Source organism: Miniopterus schreibersii, assembly GCF_964146895.1.
Source record: "Miniopterus schreibersii genome assembly, chromosome: 6".
NCBI classification, from domain to species: Eukaryota; Metazoa; Chordata; class Mammalia; order Chiroptera; family Miniopteridae; genus Miniopterus; species Miniopterus schreibersii.
Window position 1 is genome coordinate 81619617 of NC_138107.1, and position 15308 is coordinate 81634924.

The window sequence follows — 15308 nt, forward strand, 5'->3', positions numbered from 1 at the left end:
ATAAAATATTAAACATTCAAACTTATTGTTTTAGGGCGGGAGAGTAGTTGCAGGCCTCGTTAGTCTAGGAGCCCATGACTAAGCATTGTAATTGGTGTGGGAGATTGTCTGAGAGCTGTTTTGCAGAGGCCGTAATGCAGAGGAAGGATTCTTAGTGTTTTTGCTCAGTTCTACCCTTTGCTGGCTGTCACTTGCTGATCAGAAAGTCTGATTGGCTGTCAGCTTTGTCTTTGACAAACACAAATAGGAAGACAGAATAATTATTATCTAATAAATGTGGCATATTTGGTAGCCAAATATTTTTTGTGAGCACAAACTATGAGTTTTATTTCATTACAAGTGAGGCAACCTATGTGCAGATTTTTTTCTCATGAAAGTTCTTTAACTGCTGAAATTGCCCTTAGAGACCACAAACATTGTAAAATGTGTTTAATTACTAATTTATTAATTCAGACCAAATATTTTAAAACATGAGGCAACAATGAAAGGTTCCTGATGGTATAAACTAGGAACCATTCTAGATTGTTCTTCAGTCTTTGGTTCTCAGCCAAGAATTATGGAATCACTTCAGTGGGCCTCCCCAGCTGTAAGTGAAATTAGCCTACCTAGAGATGTAGAGTACATTGTGTAGAGTTAGTATTCATTCTTTACATTTTTATTTCAGGTGTATGTTTATATGTACTGGATTGTCAATATAAAACGTGTGTGTTTTTAAAAAACTATGATTTGCAGGAAAAAAAGTAAAAGAGCCAAAAGACTCTCATTGTGACATGGACCAGTGGTTCTCAGTAAGATCCCAGGACCAGCAGCATAGGTATCACCTGGGACTTGGTACAGATGCAAATTCTCAGGCGCCACCCCAGACCTGCTGAATCAGACACCGGGGGGGCAGGCCCAGCATTCGGTTTAATACAGTCTCCTGGCGATTCCGGCCGAGCCCTGCCTTTCCGGGTGTGGTCCCGAGACTAACACTGGCATCCCCTGCAGCTAGCTGGACATGCAGAATCTCAGCCCCAGCCCGGACCTGCTAGGTCAGAATCTGTAGGCTGCCTGGGTGATGTGTGTGCTCATATTAAAGGTTTACTCAAGGTTTGGAAGCACAGAAACTACATATACCTTCGGGGCCAAGAAGACAATGTCAGGGAATGAAGGCAGCCTGGTCTTCTCCCTAAAGGGTACAGACCGTCCCTGACCTTTGATGGTTCGATTTATGATTTTTTTACTTTACGATGGTGCAAAGGTTTTACTTATTTAGTAGAAAGTGTACTTCGAATTTTGATACTCTCCCCACTAGCCACATGCAGCACGATACTCGCGATCTGGAGGCGGCAGCGAGATGACTCCGCCCAGCCGAGCTAATGAGCACGTGCAGTTCTGAGCACGTGTGAGGTAGGCCAGGCTCAGCGTGATCTTCCGTATGTTAGGTGTAGTCGGTGCCTTTTTGACTTAAAATATTTTCAACATAAACCCATCGTACTTCCGAGGAGCATCTGTAGAGCAGTCAGAAGGCACTGTGGTGTGAATTTAAGCACACTTCATTGTTTAAAAGCTTCCTGTCTTGTACCAGTTGGAGTTAATACATCCAAACAAACTCATCAGCTAAGGCTAACTTCAACTGACATCAGTTATTTCAAGCAGATTTTCAAACCCAGATTTTAACAGAGCCATCCCCTCGTATTGACTTCTGATCTCTTTTAGGAGTTTATCAAGGAGCTGCTCTCTCGGATAAGAGGCATGAGGAAGCTGAGCCCCCCGCAGAAGAAGACTGTGTAATGGCGCAGATGGAACTGCCTGGAGACCAAGACAGGTCCTGGGATGCGGACTTCACGAGGACTTTTATTAAAGAATAGTTGTCCTTATGAGAATCACTTTTTGGGGAGGGGGAATCCGTTAGGTGTTTATTCAAGAGCGTTCCTGTATTTGTTTTTAAAGGTTTTGTTAGTGTACTATTTTAATAGAAAGATATCATGACTCTGGTTTCAGCCCGACCAGGGATTGTCGAACCAGACAGGCATCCAAGGATGGGCTGGGCCGGGCAGTATTTCCTTCGAGAAATCCGATGTCAGTGACCTAACTATACAGGGATGATGGTTTTTTACAACTAGTCTGGTAATCCTTTTTTCTTAAGTTGTACATTGGACTCAGATATCGAATTTCTCGCACTTGTATATATCTACAAGCAACAGAATTACAGCGTAGATGTGCGTTTTATTTCACATTGATGAAATGAACGTGTGGTTGTCCTTTCACTGGAGGTCATGGCACGTGTGTTTGCAAGAGGCCACTGGATGTCCTTCACGTGAGTGCGCTGACCTCCGACATCCACTTTATGCACCAAAGTGAAAGAATTCAGTGTATCCGTTATTCGAATGAGCTACACTACAAAAATGTTGAGTTGGTCAAGGGCTTAATTTATGGACTTTATATTATTTAATTGGGATGCTTTGCCAGGCCATGTACGTATTGCCTCATTTGTGGTATTTTCAAGTTTTACAAACCCTTCGTTTGAAGAACTGCTGGGATTCCTAGAGCAGGGCCCCCGCTATTGGAGCAGTTTTCTGCAATGGAAAATGGAAGCACTGTGTCACAGTGACTTTCCTGCTTTCAACCAAGAACTGTGCATTCTCTCTCCATGAAAGCAGGTCATTAGGCAGTCAGCAGATTGTGTCGCTTCCTTCTTAGAAGTAGCTTCTGGTCACTTTGTGCCTGGGCGGCGTCAGACCAGAGGGGGTGCACTGAGTGGTGAGCCGAGGGAGAGGTGGGGAAGCCTCACCTTCTCTAAGTTGGTAGAGGAACATCAGCTGGTCTGGAACCGTGGTGGAGATGGCATAGCTGGTTTCTCTCATCGGCATATGGTGAGGACTCTGGCTCGTGGCCCAAATTTTACACCCCAGCCCCCTTGCTTGGACTAGGCCTGGGGTGCCTGCCCCGCCCCTCTCAGTTACAAACTAGCTCCTTAGGGGAGGCTCAAAATTCAGATGGACATGGGTGGGGTAAAATGTCAGAGTAGAGACTCTTGTTTCCCTCCAGGAGGCCCCACTGCCTCTCACAGAGGCCCCACCCACAGTGCGATGTCTCTGGGAGGCCCTGTCGGAGCACAGGGGCCAGGCATTCTCTATCAAGGGTGCTCTGAACATATTTTATTTTTTAAAATAACTATGTTTGTGAATTTTATGTATACTGGCAAGCTTTTGAAAATGTATTTAATTTTGTAATGTTTACCAATGATTTCTTTACAAGCTATTTACTCAAATAAATGGAGCTACTTACAACTCTGCTCACACGTTTGCCTCATAAAACACAACCACGTGCTGATTTTACTCTGTCCGCTGCTCTGCAGAGGAGGGTCCCAGGCAGCTGTGTCTGGCTTTTCCTTCTCTTGCATTGGTTCCTGGCCCTCTCCTGATGAGAACAGAGGAGGTGGAGCCCATTCCTGGGTTGAGAAGGACACAAAGGTGAGCTCCGTGTGTGCCTGGTCCTGCCTGCCTTCTCTCCCAACCCTCTCCTAGGCTGTACCCCTTTTATTTAATTAAAACTCCCCTTTAGCCATTTGATATTCATCCTCAAGAAGATTTCAGATTAGTCAGGCATTCCAATTGCTGTTAGAATGCTGTGCACCCTATAAATACAGAAAAACTCGGGATTTGCATGATTTTCCATAGGCTTGACTCTCAAGTCACGGCCTTCAGATGCAGCAAGCATGAGCTCATCCTCTAAAGGCCTCTGATCATAACACACACCTCACCCTCCCTTCCTCTGCTCAGGGCCTGGCATCACCCGATTTCCCCTGAGTGCTCAAGCCACAAGCCTGGATCTCCTCTGATTCCCGGTCTCTGCCCCCAACACACCCTCAGTCGCCACACTCTTTGGCTAATACCTCTCAGGTCTGTCCCTTGTTAAATCTTGTCTCGATTGCTGGAACCATCTTGGGATTGGCTTCTCCGTGTCCAGTCTTGCCTCCCCCTGGTATGTTTTCCACCCAGTAGCCAGAATAATCTTCTCGGAAGAGGTCTCCGATCGTTCTGCCTCCCTACTTCAAATCCAAACATTGCTACATTTCTTACAAGGAATTGGTCTCTCCCTCTTCAACCTCACCTTTTGGCCTTGTGCTAAAGGCCAGTCATACTGAATTCTTTGGGGTGTCTGGAATGTTCTATGTATTTTCTCCTCTGGGGCTTTGCAGAAACTATTGCCTGGGTCTGGAACCCCCTCTCCACCAACAGGCTCTATCTGAAGAGCTTCCAGTGTTGACCCCTCGTGGCATGTATGTATTCACAGTCATTACTGTCTATTCCTGTTTGTCTCTTCTGTTAAATTCCAGAATCCTTTAGGTTGGGACTGGGCCTTATAACTCAAGCACGTGGTCTTCTGCTCGGCCCATCAAAGGGGTCAATATGTGTTTGCCAATTGAATAAATGAGATAAAAGATTCTCCAAGTAAACTCAACTGTTCCCTCCCCAGCTGGGATAGTGGTTCTTAGAACTGAATACACATTTGTTTCATGTGGGAAGCTTGAAAAACAGCTGAAGCCTAGACCCTCATCCTGACCAACTGAATCAGAAGCCGTAGGAGCAGACTTTAGGCTGTCTTTACAAGCTCCCAGACTGAGCACCAGTGGGCCACTGGGCCGTTCTTGTGTGGCCGGATGTGCGAGTTTGACCTCAGCTCACAGCGTTTGTGCTGTTACAGCAAGTGGCAGCTATGATGTCAGCACATTGACTATTTCTCATTTTATTTTCTAGTGGAGAGGAAGGAAGGCCCAGCACTGGGGGCGACTCCTACGCCTCCAGCTTCTTGTTCAGTGCTCCCTTGAACACTGGGAAGTCCAAGTTTAAACTTTACGGAGTGGCGTCCATTCCCAACAGTCATAACAGTGGTTCCGTTTGTGTATCACAGTGTTAAGGGCTTAGATGCCTCATCTCATTTAATCCCAATATTAATGTTACTAAGTAAATTGCATGAGCCTCATTTTACAGATGAGAAAACAAGCTCAGGAAGGTTGAGCAACTTACCTGAGGTCATACAGTTACAGAGCTGAGGTTCAAACCCAGTCCTGTTTGACTCCACACCCCTTGACCATAGGCTTTCCTGCCTCCTAAAGGGTGTTAACTTTCAATCTCACCCACACAAGTGAAAGCCAGGAGCTGCATCTGATGTGAGCTGGGGTTCCCCAGCCTGTGGGTGGGGGTCAGGTGCACTGCAATTGGAGAGGGTCCTTGGCCACCTGCCGGTTCGTCCTCACGCCCAAGACCCAAGGGGCCCCCTGCTCTGGAGCTGCAGCGCAGCCAGGCCCTGTGCAGCTGCCCCTCAGTTTCCAGGCTCTTCTCGCCTCCTCCCCTAACAAAAAGCTCCCGGACTTGGCCTTAGCTGCTGAGCATGGAGTAGCCTTTCATTGGTTTCCTGAGAAGGCAGAATTGGGAGAAAGAGCGCCCAGGGTAAGGTGGTTTGCAATTCCTGTGACACACAGGTATCTGATTTTCATTTATCATCTGGAGTCCCCACGAAAGATTGCGCAGAATCGGCTTCCCAACAATAGGTGAGCATGTGATTGTACCTGGCTCTTTCCAAGAAGGCGCAGTGGTTTGGAACATGAGGTCTTTTTGAGCCATGACTACTGCTTCCCCCAGGGATACTAACTGAAGGGGCCAAGGCCAACACAGAGCCAGTCTGGCCCAGGCACTAGGCCCGCCACCTGGAGAAGCAGGTGGGCGATTACCCCTTTCCCTTTCACGGTGCAGGAGAGGCTGCAGGTGGGACCCGGCACTTGCCCTGTGGCCTAGCTCTGCGCTGGGCGCTGCTCCACACTCGGCCTGCTGGGATGGAGTCTGTCCTTTTTTAACAGAAAAAATTTTAGAAGTTAAAAAAAAAATTGGGAAATTTTAATATAGAAAAAAGCTTATAGGATAAAGATATAAAAAAAGAAAACGTTTGGGCAGCTGTACAATGTGTTTAGCTAAGTTATTACAAAAGAATCAAAAAGTTTAAAAAAAAGTTTATAGAGTAAAAATGCTACAGTAAGCTAAGGTTAATTTATTGTTTAAGAAAGAAAAAATGTTATAAATTGAGTGTAGCCTGAGTATTTGTAAAATCTCCAGTGTGTACAGTGATCACCTAGGCCTTCACACTCACTCATTACTCATCACTGACTCACCCAAAACAACTTCCAGTCCTGCAAGTTCCATTCATGGTAAGTGCCCCATCCAAGCATAGCATCTTAATCTTTTAACCATATTTTGATTGTACCTTGTCTGTGTTTAGATACACAAATATGTATCATTGTGTAACAATTGCCTACAGTATTCAGTACAGTAACATGCTGTACAGCCCTGTAGCCTAGGAGCAATAGGCTATGCCATACAGCCTAGGTGAGTAGCAGGCTAGACCACCTAAGTTTGTAAGTGCACCCTGTGATGTATGCATGACAACGAAATGACCTAATGACACATTTCTCAGAACCTATCCCTGTTATTAAGTGACACATGACTGTATACACTTGATCATATTTCTATTTTTCAGTGTTACGGTTGTTGGGAGATAATTCTACATGGGTCTCTCATGTTTCTGCAGGTTTGTGAGCAGAGACAACCTTAGTTCTAAACAATTGTTTTTAAGTATGTTTGTATAGCAAACAGCCTTGGAAGGTATCGTTTCTCCCTCTAGAGCAGCGATTTTCAACAAATGTGCAGCAAGAATTTTAAAAACATGCATGTGCTGCAGCACAGCGGTTGAAAATTGCTGCTCTAGAGCAAAGAGCAAGTGAGCTTACTGACCATTATAAAAGATGAGGGTTCCCTAAGTTCAGGGTTCTTTCTCCTGTAATACAACCCACGGCATGTGCAGCTGTCACCTAGCCTTCTTTGCAACCCACTGTGGCAACTGAGACTTGAGAAATCACTGCCAAAATATGCTGCTATTCTGGCTACTTCTGTTTCTGTGAGTAATAAACAATCACTTCTTTCTGATCCAGGACTATTTGGTCTACAGCATCCATGTCACTGTTGCTGGCAAATTTATAGTAGGTCAGATCTCACGGCCTGCACAAGTCTTGACAATGGTTAGTCTTCTAGGTCTCTTTTAGTAGAGCTTGTGTATCATTCTTGTAGCCAGTAGATATGTTCTTATATTTAGACCCTAACTTCACTAATCATTTTCAACTATTAGGGTCAGAAGTTTCATTTAAAGGGATCCATGCCTTGAAATAGTGGTTCTGTGGACAGAAATTACTTTTACAAAAGTCACTGTCTGCCATCCCCCTTGTTAGCAACAAGACAGGAATGCTGCCTGGTGGAGATCAGGGAAATGGGCGATGGAAGAAAAACAAACTGAATTTACAAAAAAATGACACTCTAGTGAAGTAGAGAAGACAAGCAAATGGCAATTCTTGCTACACAGCTCTCTTTAAAATATGTGTCTAAATACTATGAGGAGCACATTATCACTTGCCATTTTGATGTTTCTAAATTAAACTCCAAAAGCAGTTTTGAGACTGATTTGTTTGCAGTATCACAGTCCACCCAGTGGTAGCTGAAACCAGCAATAGAAAATGAGCTCAGGGAATATCTGGTGTTACCAGATTGGTTCTTGTCAGGTTAAAAAAGTGATCTATATAAAGTGTGACCCCACATTCCCTTCTGGGTCACAAGTTGCTTATGAGTGACTTACCATCTGGTTTTTCTATTGTTAGTGACAGGTGCTGATTAGATTTATAAAAGGGAGACTCAGACTCTCTTTTTGATAGCTTATGGAAAGGGGATAAATAAGGCAATTTATCTTTAAAAAAATATTTGATAGCACTTAGCACAGCACCTGACTTTTTGACTATAATTCTAACACAGAAGGCCGATGTTACAATCCATCCTGCAGGCGGATATCACTTTCACGGAAGAGCCCCAAAGCCTTCGAGAAGCTCATCTTTCTGAAATTGGTGATGAGTTGAACCAAACCCCTCAAACTGTTAGAAAAAATAGCATAGTTTTTTCCCCTTTTGAATGTTATTTCTGTTTCAAGCATTCATGCTCCTTTTAGAGCTAAGAACTCACTGCCTATATCTTTAAGCCAGGAGTTCTTAAAGCTCCAGCTCAGGCGGGCTCTGAAGCTTTGCAGGAGTGGGGACAGATTGAGACAGAGCCCCAGGGGAGCCCCAGAGAGAGATCCTGCGGTGCGTGAGGAGAGTGCCAGAAAGGAAGGGGGAGAATGGCGCAGAAAAGCGCAGAGAGGCCTAAACGTTTCGGGAAGGGACGGGTCTAGCCTATCACCAGGTTCTCAACTGCTCATACCTAGAACAGGTTAGGAGCCGTGCCAGTCAGGAAGCCAGGGTGTCTCCAAAGAGCTGGGGACAAGCCCAGCCTCTCCTCCCCAACCTCAGACCTCCCCGTTGGCTTTCCTGACCTCCCTTCCTTCCTGCCTCATTCCCAGATGTTCCTCTGCGAGGATTTCCTTCCGTGGATGGTAGCTTCTCCCCAAGACACTGCCCAGGAGCAGGTAACAGCTTGCCCGGCAGGGAAGCCAGGCATGGGTCGGGTGGCCCGTCTCATGTCTCTTTCCTCTCTGCTTTCTGTGATGGGTTCCGCCCATGGGGTCTCAGGATCGCAGGCTGATTGTGCAGCTTTGATTCCTACGTGGTCAGCCTCACGGGCCTGCCTCAGCTACTAACGCCCTCTACCTAACGGTGCACACCAGGGTGCTGGGATGGACAGGCCACCTGTAGTGCATGCTCTTGTTTCATAGGTGTGCAAAGAAAGAACACCGTTGTGTTATATTTGGGCTGGGAATTTAAGTTCCACAAAACATTTTATAACTTCTAGGAGGAATTAAGTCTTTAATTGCTCTTTTTGCTCATGTTTTATCATGAGACCCATTTCATCCAAAGTGCTTCTCTGTAATTTATGATGTTTATCTAGAAGAAAGACATGTTTTAATGCCTCTATACAAACAGTGTAACAAATTGCCCCTGCTTAAGCACTTGCTCAACCCTCCCCACCTGAGGGCGAAAATGACTCACCATCCACAGACCAACTTGACAAAACCACCTTTCTAATGAGCTCCGGAGCCCGAAGACAGAAACCCTTTGAAAATTGAAATTCCCATTTTGTTGCCAACAACAAATATAAAACTTAACGTTCGTTCAGTGATGATCAGCCAGGGAAAAACAAGCTGAAATGAAGGGGTTTAAACACCATAACCAGTCATTAATCCAATCACCTCCCGCAGGTACTGGCTTCATTACTAAGGGGGTCGTTATTTCAGTGTTGTCAAAGCTTTCAGGAAAAGTCCTTGTGGGTCATTCATTGGTAATTGGGAGAGTCAATGTGAGTGTCTGCCGTGGACTAGGAGAGAATGTTTTATGACTAGCCGTTCAGATGCTTACAGCGATGGGCCCAGTTTGGAAGTTCCACTGACCTTCCACTGGAGGCTTCACAACAGCTTTCCAGAGGGTGGAGAAGCTCACCACCGGCCTCCTCGCATTCTAAATTGCGGCCCCGAGACGAAGCTACAGTGCCTCTGATTTTCAAAGAAAGGATCCCACAGGGAAAGCTTAGACTGTTCACAGGCACCTACTAGGTGAGGCTCCAGCAGCCAGGGGGTTAAGAATGCTCCCGGGCTCCCCTCTCCTACCTTTCCACCCCCCCCCCCCAAGAGTGAAGACCCAAGTCAGACATCCATCCTCAGAGTTAACCAGCACGCACTCCTGGTTGGGATTAAGCTTTAATCGTCTTTGCTTTTGTCAAATTCCCTGTTGAGGAGGAGGGTTGGAGGGTGTGAGGGCTCTGAGGCAACGGCTGCCCTTGGGGGAACCAGTCCTGCGGGCCAGCCCAGCTCTGCTGCTTATTTATCTGTGTTTCCAGGGCTGCCCCAGCTGTCTGCCCTTGTCTTTATCTGTAAAGTGGTAAAGTAGCAGGGTTGGAGTTTGTGTTGGCTTAACTGCAGTGTCCTCCCAAAATGTATGCACACTGTAACAGCTGACAGCTCAATTTTGAAAATGAAATGTATTTTAATAAGCCCTGCCTTTATAATTATTCCAAGTGTGTGTACACATTTTTGGGGGGACACCCTATACACATAGCATCTTATTACTCATATAATAGGCAGGTACTGCATGTAGCTACTTAGAATGCTTTTCCTGCTCACTTTTAGTTTCAGAAATGATGCTCACCACCCTTCCGGCAGCACCGCCTCTTCTTGGCCTTTTTTCATCATTCATCTGATTCTGCTCAACCACATGTGTGAGGCCGGGGGTTCGGCGGAGTTGCCAACATGCCTTAAGGCTGCTGGGGCCAGAATTAGGAGGTGTCTCTAGGAGCGAGACTGGAGCTCCTGCCCATGAGGGACCGGTGGCTGTACCCTCAGAATCCTCAAGCTCTCAAATTCCATAGGTAGACACGTGGAGGACCTGAAAAACATGCTTTGATCTTTGTTGTCTGTATTACACTCTCTCCTTCTTGATTCAGAATGTGTTTGTATCGTTTCTTTCTCTTGGGGTCACATTTGGCTGGGAGTGGAGGCAGCAATTGAGCGAAAATCCCAAGTCCAATAGCCGTCCCAGAGGGCCAAATTCATTCATTTATTTATTTATTCATTTATTTATTTATTTTTAATGCATTGATTCGAGAGAGAGAAACATCTATTTGTTGTTCCACTTGCTTACGCACTCGTGGTGCAGCAGGGCGATGCTCTAACCAGCTGATTGCCCGGCCAGGGCCCAGAGGGCCACATTCTAGGTGGGGGAATAGCCCCTGGAAGCTAAGGTTCAACGGAGAAATCCACCCGACGAGGCACACGTTTTCCCCAGCATGGCTCAGGGCCTGTGTTTTTTTAAACCAAGGACAGGGTTGTGGAAGATGATCTTTAATTAACCTGCAGCCAGCCCCTCTCGGGCTTTGAGCTGCGCTCACCTCTTCATTACACTAATTAGCAGAGCCCTTGCTCCCGGCCCCAGGCTTTCCTTGCTGGTCTGGCCATGCTCTGGCAGCTCCAATCTGTCTGTTCCTCTCTGGAAGCAGGATTTCTTTGTACGCCGCCTTAGGCTGCATATTTCTTCCCTCCAAGTGTGTGTGTGTGGTGAGCGGGCTGGGGCCACAGCCTGCCTCCTCCTCAAACCACCCCAACTGCCCATCACGCGCCCCCCCCCCCCCCCCCCCCGTGAGTGGGAAGAGCCCGTTGATTTTTCTAATCTTCTTCACGTGATAAATTAATCGTTTAAAAGGGACCAGAAAGTGTAAAAGTTTCCCTTATATGATCCATATATTAATCCTACTAGACTTCGGCTTCCTGTAACATCTCTTTAGAACTGTAGATTACTTAGCAGCAATTTTTTAAAATCTGGTGTACAAAAAATCTAAGGGATAATATTGAAATATCTATATTTCTCTCTATATAAATATCTCTATCATCTATTTACCTATGTGTCATGAAGTTTAAAATGTGAAACATTGTAGTTAAAATTAAGGCCCTCTTTGTGCCCTCGCTGGCCCTTTCCCTCTGTAGAGATAACCGTGAACCTGAATTGGATATTTATGCTTCCCCTGGCTGTCCTGATACTTTTACTACTTAGGTAGGATAAACAATACCACATTAACAGAATATATAAATAGTATCATACTCTACGTATCTGTTTGCAATGTGGTTTTTAGTGGGCATCCCCTGTGTTGGTAGCTGCGCCCCTGCCTTTATTCTAAGGGAAGTGTCCATTCTCTCCTGGATGGACGTTCAGGCCAGCCCTGACCTGTAGAGATTCTGCACAATGCTAGGGCTCTGTATGTGTGACAGCCGCCACAGGTGAGTCTCAAGATGCTAGGCAAGCTTAGAAAACCCCAGAGCTGACTTTTCCATTAAAGCCAGATCATAGCTATTTTAAGCTTTGCAGGCTACAAAACTTGGACAGGCTCTGCCCACGCCTCTCCCCTCCCCCTCCCCACCATGCCTGTTTCTTCACAACCCTATAAAAATGAAATAACCATTTGTAACCCCGGGGGGGCGGTGGCGTGCTGGCGGGTGTGGCCCAGCGGCATAGCGTGCTGGCCTTGCCCCGCGTGCTGCTGGGAAGGAAGCTCTTTGTGTCTCTAAATCTATCTGTCAAATGACCCCTGGTGACTTTGGAGAGCCCCAAAGTGTCACCTCCCCTTTCTCCCTGAGAGCCCCCTCCCTCCTTCCCTGCTTTAAATTTTTTAAAATTATGTATTTATTTAAATATAAGTATAGTTACATAATATTGTATTAGTTATATTAGCTTCAGGTGTCCACTCCAGTGCCCCCTTCCTTGCACAAACGCCGCATCACTTTTGCTGGAACTCAGATGTTCATGGGTTACGTCTGAGGAACGGAGAGCCAGGGTGAGCCGCTAAGACTCTTGCGGGATGAGGACCCCACCTGGGGAGGGCCGGGTGTCGCCCGGGCAGGTGGCACCAGCTGGGGCTGTTCCCTGCCTCTGGGAACCAGAGCTCCAGAGCAGAGGCACAGACAGGGACAGACGGGTGGCAGCGCTCACTGGACACGTGGACATCAACGTGTCGGCATTACTTGGCACACTTATGACATGCTAATTAAGGCTTTTGAATTTATATGATTATCCAGGGGGAGAAACATGGGACATGGAGGAAATCCTGGAAGACAGGAAATATTAACAAAGAACAGTCTTGAAAATACAAAAGTATGATACGTCTTGGGGGGGGTAAGTATGAAGTTAGTATTTGTATTGAAAAATGTGTCCGAGGAGCTCTGAGAAAATGGGGAAATCCCAAACTCTGGGCTGTGGGGCTTGGAACGCTGGCATTCAGCATTCCAGATCTTTCTCGGACTTTTTCCGTGTCTGCTGACCCACAAGTAGGCACCAGCGAGGCAGATGCCCCTGCCGCTGACCCCCCCAATGCAGACAATCGCAGGCACATCTCTGAAGTCTATTTCTGCTCTGTGGTAGGTCTGGGGGCTCCCTCTCTGCCTCTCATGTCACACAGTGGCCTGCTTAGCCATGCTTAGGGACACCCAACACAAGCTGCGTGTCGCCTGGGACAGCAATGTCACCCACCGCAGGGCTGAGGAGCTGCCTGTTTGTCACCCTGGTCATGCGTCTCCTAAGGAGATTGCGGGGCTGATGGAAAACGCCCCCTTTCCGCCTGTCTCCATGCCGACAGCGAGCTTACAGGTCGCGTCTGTCTCCCTGTGTCCTCGCCAGCCCCCAAGGACAGCCAGAGGCAGTGTATCGATTACTGTACTGAACTCACTCTCTGTGACCTCAAGTGTTTTGTCTACACCCACTCCATTCATTCCTCTCACTTTGCAGCCAATTTTGCAAAGTCTGAAAGAAAGAAATAGTTGCCTGTCATTTGTAACCAATACGCCCTTGGAATTTAATAACTGCTATTAATGACATTTTATTAAGAAGTGTTTTCACCCGTATCATTCGGTGCTCAAATCAACTCTGTGAAGTAGGTGAGGCAAGTATCATTATTCAAAGTTTTTTATTTTATGTTATACATGAGAAATTTAAAGATTGAAAAGAATTTTAGGCCTTCCAGAAATTTCTGAAGTTCCCAGAGGATCTGGGCCTCGACCCAAATCTTCAACTCTGTGAAAATCCTGTGATTTTTCAATTAGACGGTGTTTAGGTTAGGGTTTAGGGTTCTCCAGAAAAGCAGAATCAATCGGACACATACACACATGCACGTATGCATATGCTTATACAAATGCATGTGTGTGTATATGTATCTGCATACATGTATGTGTGTGTGAATTGCAGAATTTTATATGTATACATAAATGTTTATATATTGTATGTTATATATAGAATGTACATAAATAAGAAATTACCTTGTAGAATTGGCAATGTGATTGTAGGGATTGGTAAGTTCAAAGTCTGTTGGGCAGACTGGCAGGCTGGGAACGCAGATGAAAGTTAATGTTGCAGTTTAGAGGCAGAATTTCTCTTAAGATCTTGAACCTATTGAATGAGGCCGAGCCACAATGCCAAGGTTAATCTCTATTTACTATCGACTGATTGTAGATGTTATGCACATCTGCAAAATACCTTTTCAGCAACACCTAGATTACTTTTTGACTAAGTAACCGAGTACTAAAGCCTAGCCGTGTTGGCACACAAAACCAACCATCACAACTATATTATAGAAGTCCTTTATATTTCTAGTGGGCAGAATTAAGCATCAGCACAGAGGGACAAATTAGCTTGGGTTACCCGAGGCCTTCAGGCTGAATCCCTCCGGGCAAGGCCACCGTCCAGTATGCATGTCACGTTGGATTCTCTCCCAAACGTTTCACAAGTAGCACCTTGAACAAGCTGTCACCCGGCCGTATACAGAGAGGGTGGTTGTCCCTACTTTCCCCATGCGGTAGCTGAGATACAGAGAGGAGTGGGGCCTGGATGGAGACCCCATGCCGGGGCTCATCCCACGGCCACAGGTGGAAGCCCTTGTTAGGAGGACAAGGCGACCCTTTCATGTCTGTACACTGCTGAGTCCAGACAATCCGAGGAACTGGTGCCACAGCTCTCAGAAAGCCAGGAAAACCCTTACTGATGGCAAAAGCTGCAAGTGCCCAGTGTCAGTTCATTCCACTGGGCACTCTTTAGCCTTAAAATGGAAATCAAATGCTTGGTGATGAGTTTTCCTGAGGTCTCCTCCGTTTGAAAGTGATTGGCCACAAATCAGTTGCCTGATTGAAGTCAGTCTTGCTGTTAAGTGAAGATCAAGCTGGGAGGTGCCAGTCACTAAAGAAAACACTTTCGTCACCTGTTGGGAATAGTTCTCGGCTTTCTGCTCCAGACACTTCATAGCCTTCCACAGACATCTATCTTGTCATCACCTTCCTTCAGACACCACCAGACACTTTCCCTTCCCGCTGCGCCTGTCTGGAGGGATCTGTGCAATGCTGGCCGGCTTCTGGAAGACTGAGTCCCTGAGAGGCTCTTGGGCACAGATACAGTTGCTGGCAGGAAATGAATTAGGGTGGTGTCATCCAAGTCTCATCAAGAGCCTGTCACTTGCTGGAAATCGTGCTGGGCGCACGAGTTCAACAGTGAATGAGAGTAATAGGTACTTTTTTCTGAGGACCTAGCATGTGCCAGCGCAGCTCTAAGCATTTCCCATGTGTTGCTTCATTGAATCCTCACTACATTGCTGGGAGGCTGGGAGGTACTAAAACTATCCCTTTTTACAGATAAGAAAGCTGAGACTCAGGATTGATAAGAAACATGTCCAGGAGTACAGTTAAAAGTAGGAGAGCCAGAAAGTTAACCTAGTTGATTCGACTTCAGAGCAAGGTCTTGAAGTACCATATAAATATCGAGACATTTACAGTCC

General features: G+C 46.2%; 1 protein-coding gene across 2 annotated transcripts in view; it reads left to right on the top strand.

Moving 5' to 3' along the window:
- The window catches only part of PPP1R14C (protein phosphatase 1 regulatory inhibitor subunit 14C), a 58780-nt gene extending 55485 nt beyond the window's left edge, over positions 1 to 3295 (top strand). The window contains exon 5 of one of the 2 annotated variants that reach the window (XR_013998985.1): positions 1699 to 3271. Coding sequence is in view for 1 of the 2 variants with exons in the window: in XM_081139917.1 (XP_080996043.1) it covers positions 1699 to 1773 (75 nt within the window). In the remaining variant the exon portion in view is untranslated. Of the gene's footprint in view, positions 1 to 1698 lie in introns of both variants that reach the window. The other variant, XM_081139917.1, reaches the window with a different exon arrangement.
- Positions 3296 to 15308: the final 12013 nt, after the last annotated feature.